Below are 4,662 nucleotides of genomic sequence, written 5' to 3'. Positions count from 1 at the left end.
ATACCACCTGCCGGAGTTTGCAGCGAAAGTCGTGGAAGATGACTGGATTTTCTCCACTAGAACGATGATATCCTTCTCCACTGGAACGATGATAAACAGCTTTTGGACAAGAATAATCCTTCAACTAATCCCTCGTTAAGGAAGGGTAAAAAAGTAATTTACAAAATGGGTTATAAAATCAACTTTTTTATCCCTATTTAACAAGAATTACAATTGTTAGAAAACTTAGAGGATACCGCAACACAATAACTAAACAGCAAAGATATCTATCTATCATAAAAAGCCTAAACCAGTAAACCCTTGATTTCTTGTTCATCAACTATCATGTTTTCGACTTTGAAGAACGCTTTTTACCCGATATTCATGCAGTAAAAATATTTTTGGGAATTTTATGCAACTAACTTGTGCGAGCTCTACGCGTTATCAAATGTTGACTCTCTCTCTCTCTCTCTAAATCTATCTCTGACCACAAAGTCCAAGGCCACATTTTTCTTCTTGTAAAGTCCTAACGTTGACCGATCCTAAACCTGCCCTCTCTCCTCGGTCTCCGCTACAAGACCTTAGTAACGATCCAGTTTGTACCTTTTCAATTCCTTCCCTCCATTCTCTTCTTCTCTTTCTCTCTTCTCTCCCTCTTCAACAATGGCAGAAATCGTTCACCAGAGAAGCAGCACTAGCAAGCTCCACATCGCCGTATGTGCGTTCCCGTTCGGCACCCACGCGCCTCCTCTCCTCAACCTCACACGTAGACTAGCAACCGCCACTCCACATGCATCCTTCTCGTTCTTCACCACGGCGAAATCGAACGCCTCCCTCTTCACATCCACCGCCGACACTCCCAATAACTTCAAAGCTTACGACGTCGGCGACGGACTTCCCGTCGGCTACCAGCCTTCAGGGAACCCAATGGAGGAAATCGAGCTCTTTCTCCATGCAACCCCAGGTAATTTCAAGGACAGCTTTGAGGTTGCAGTCGCCAACACCGGGAATATCACTTGCGTGTTGAGCGACGCTTTCCTATACTTCGCGGCAGAGATGACGGAGGAACTGGGCATCCCATGGGTCCCATTTTGGACGGCTGGAACCGCTTCCATCTCCATTCATTTCCACACCGATCTTATACGCGATACCATCGGCGTCCTACCAAATGGTAACTTTCTCGATATCTAGCTCCATTTTCTCTTCGGCTGAGACATCAACGGTCCTGATTGTCTGATTGTATTCCCATCTGGGCATAGGCTTCGCTGGGCGTGAGGACGAGCAACTCGGATTCATTCCCGGCATGGAATCTGTAAGGCTCCAGGATTTGCCGGAAGGAGTCATCTTTGGTCCCCTTGAGTCAACCTTTTCTCGAGTGTTGCATCAGATGGGTAAGATGTTGCCACGTGCCGCTGCCCTTATAATCAATTCCTTCGAAGAGTTGGATCCCACCATTGTGAAGGACCTGAAATCAAAGTTAAAGAAGTTACTCTTAGTGGGACCCTTTGCCCTCGTGACCCCTCCACCGTCCGTTCCGGACGAGACCGGCTGCCTCTCGTGGCTGGACGGCCAGAAGCACTGCTCGGTGGTATATATCAGCTTCGGCACGGTGACAACACCACAGGCTAGTGAGCTTGCAGCTGTCGCGGAAGGGTTGGAAGCGAGTAATGCACCGTATCTGTGGTCTCTTAGGGAACAGCTGCATAAACAATTGCCACGTGGATTTGTAGAGAGGACAAAAGAGAGGGGAGTAACTGTGCAGTGGGCCCCACAGACACGGATCCTGCGGCATCCGGCGGTTGCCGTGTTCGTGACACACTGCGGGTGGAACTCGGTGTCGGAGAGTATTATCAGCGGGACACCGATGATCTGCCGTCCATTTTTCGGAGATCAAAGGCTGAACGGGCGCTTGGTGACGGATGTGTGGCGAATTGGGATCAGAGTTGAGGGTGACATGTTCACGAAAGATGGATTGGTGGAGTCTCTGGACTTGATTTTGTCGATGAATGAAGGGTCGGAAATAAGGGACAATGGTAGGAGGCTTAAAGAGATGGCAGAAAAGGCTGTGGGAGACGAAGGAAGAAGCACGGAGAACTTCAAAGCTGTTTTGCAGAGTGTGGTTTAGAATTTTTACATTTAGGTTTGTTTGGTTTGAAGGAAAATGCAGCGAAAGGAAAGAAAAGGTAAGAAATAGGTTTCTCTGACTTTTCCTTCCCTTCCCTACCTTTCCCTTCAAACCAGACATAGTCTAATGGATAAATCGCTGACCTTCCCTTGGTTTTCCAAAAGGGTATAAACTTATTCTTATATATATTTTTTGATAAATCCAAAGACTGCTAAAAAAAACTTATAACAACCCCTAGCAAAACTAAGAAGAAAAGCCACTACTCTTGTAAGGAATATATATATGTTAAAATATCAGCAGCTTGGTTAGCCTTATTAAAGGACAATTCAATTTGGGATTTGTGGTGTGGGTTTGGAAACTATAAAGCTAGAATGGAGGTGAATGGGAATATGGTTCATTTGAAAAAATAGAAATGTTAAAGTTTTTAATGATAAAATTACTCCCCTTTGCTATTGGATAAAGCTCTCCATTTGTTTAAGGAAATAGAAAAATCAATTAGTAATTTTGCAAACAATAGTCGGCAAAAATCAATAAAAATCAACAACCCACGTTTGACGGAAAAGCCCACAACCTTGCTCTCAAATTTAAATGCCATTTTATCATCATTGAAGGGGACTCGAAGCTCTTCATTATTTGTCTAAAGAATCTTATAAGAACGGTCTAAGCCGGTGGTTTAGACCCGGCAGTCTTAATGACCGCCACTATTGTGATACCTGAAGAGACGGTCTTCAATAGACCGCCGCCTATATTGGGTTCGGCAATAGACACGATGGTTTAAAATAATAGACGCGACGGTTTTAAATTAAACCGGTTTAATACAATCACGCTGATGCAGGGAGTCCAAAATTTTTTTCCTACATGAAGGCAATCTGCTTCTTCCTAGGTTTTTAACAAAGAATCTTATAGAGGGAGAAACATTGTTCGAATGGAGAATGAAAAGGAAATCTAGGTTATAAGTATCATGCGACTCTAAACCAGCATTTACCTTTATTCATTGTTCACTTGAGAAGAGGAAGATTTCTTTTGATGTGGAGATATCCAAGCCAACACCGACCTTTTAAATTTGACCTCCTGGCAAAGCATTCTTCCTATTCTTCATCTAGAAATAGAGAGATCATACTAGCTCCTCTATCTCATCCCGTTTGTTCTATACCTTTTATTATTATTGTTATTTTTTTTTATGGCAAGAGATAAGCTACACAAATACACAAATCTGGGGGTAGCTCTTCCCCTTACAACCGCATCACAAATAAAAAGAAAATCACAATACCTAACATCTCTACTATACTCCTGGCTATTAAGAGCTTTGCGAGCTAACCCATCTGCCACTTGATTTGCTTCCCGATACGCATGCTTGAATTTGATATTTAAGTTGAAGAAGTCAACTAGGTTCTGGCGTTCTTTGGTGAGGCGATAGTTTTCCATTGAGGCAGTCGATTACTAACTTAGAATCACCTTCGATGATGATTTTCTAATCCCTATAGTTAATAGCAATATTAATGGCCTCCCAAACTGCCCAAGCTTCTGCGAGGTTGATCGTTGATATTCCAATTCCTAAAGCTTTAGATTCCAGGACTTTGCCTTGATGCTATTATATATTATTTTTTATTCTTACCGAAAATAGCTGAGTTCTCAATGACCAACCAAGGAATCTCACAACAATAGTTTTCTTCGACCCCGGTTCAACAAATTTGGATCCATCCCTTAACGTCCCATGAGATTGAACCAAAAGAATAGTTCATTTCAAATCAACTCATTCCATTAATTTAAAATAATAGAAAAACACTACAAACCAATAGCTAACATAGAAAAACATTAAACTACAAACTCAAAATAATCCTAAGCACAATAGACCTAGTAGCCATGCCAAATGGAAACCAATGGTAATATGCAAAACAACAAAACAGGCAACTCTCATCATCGCATTTGCATTCATCGTCAATTTCATAGAGGGAGGCTTAGTATCACTTCACAATGACCTCTAATGATTGATGATTGAATACTATGTTTAAGATGAAGAAAACAATGACCAAGTCAAAATGAGAAAAAAGAAGAAGGGATTTTTGGACTGCAGTGCCCCTCAAAAATCTAATTTGCAGCCCGCTCCTAGTCTACTTGTAGCCCCCCCTATAAACCACATCCTACCCGTGAATTTGGCATCAATCCATGAACAGGATTCAGTCCACCCCTAGTCTACTAGTAGCTCCACCTAGGGGTGGACTGAATGGTGAAAACCCCAAAAAAGAATTATAAGATCGATTGGAACCTATTAGATTCAAGATTTTGTCTTGACGTCGGTCAATGTAACAAGGGAATCGAGATTAAATCCTAATCCATTGGTAAGATTGGGAACCTTCCCATAGTGAAGTTCAACTTATACCAAGAATTACAATAATTCAAACGATGACAACTATGGTCGACTTTGATCGAACCTTCTATCTGATTCAATCTACGCCATTGTGAGATTCCCTTTAGCTTTGCAACAAACTAGAACAATCACAATGCTCAAGAATGACTCCAAAGCTTAATGGGGGAGGAGATGATGGTTCAAATAACAA

General features: G+C 42.0%; 1 protein-coding gene across 1 annotated transcript; it reads left to right on the top strand.

Moving 5' to 3' along the window:
- Window positions 1–479: 479 nt before the first annotated feature.
- Window positions 480–2,565, top strand: LOC148843816 (anthocyanidin 3-O-glucosyltransferase 7-like). Its single transcript, XM_088957064.1, has 2 exons — window positions 480–1,150; window positions 1,239–2,565. The coding sequence occupies exons 1-2, from the start codon at window positions 643–645 to the stop codon at window positions 2,102–2,104; spliced, it is 1,374 nt and encodes a 457-aa protein (XP_088813190.1). The 5' UTR covers window positions 480–642; the 3' UTR covers window positions 2,105–2,565.
- Window positions 2,566–4,662: the final 2,097 nt, after the last annotated feature.

The sequence above is a fragment of the Nelumbo lutea genome, chromosome 8 (assembly GCF_056320005.1).
Source record: "Nelumbo lutea isolate HS-2025 chromosome 8, American lotus-T2T, whole genome shotgun sequence".
Taxonomy (NCBI): domain Eukaryota; kingdom Viridiplantae; phylum Streptophyta; class Magnoliopsida; order Proteales; family Nelumbonaceae; genus Nelumbo; species Nelumbo lutea.
Note: the sequence above shows the minus strand (reverse complement) of the source record. Positions and strands in the feature narration are given on the sequence as shown.

Excerpts from the sequence above, each read along its gene's own strand:
- LOC148843816 (XM_088957064.1), top strand. The coding sequence starts at position 643 with ATGGCAGAAATCGTTCACCAGAGAAGCAGCACTAGCAAGCTCCACATC. Across the intron at positions 1,151-1,238 it reads CATCGGCGTCCTACCAAATG|GCTTCGCTGGGCGTGAGGAC; the intron begins GTAACTTTCTCG and ends ATCTGGGCATAG.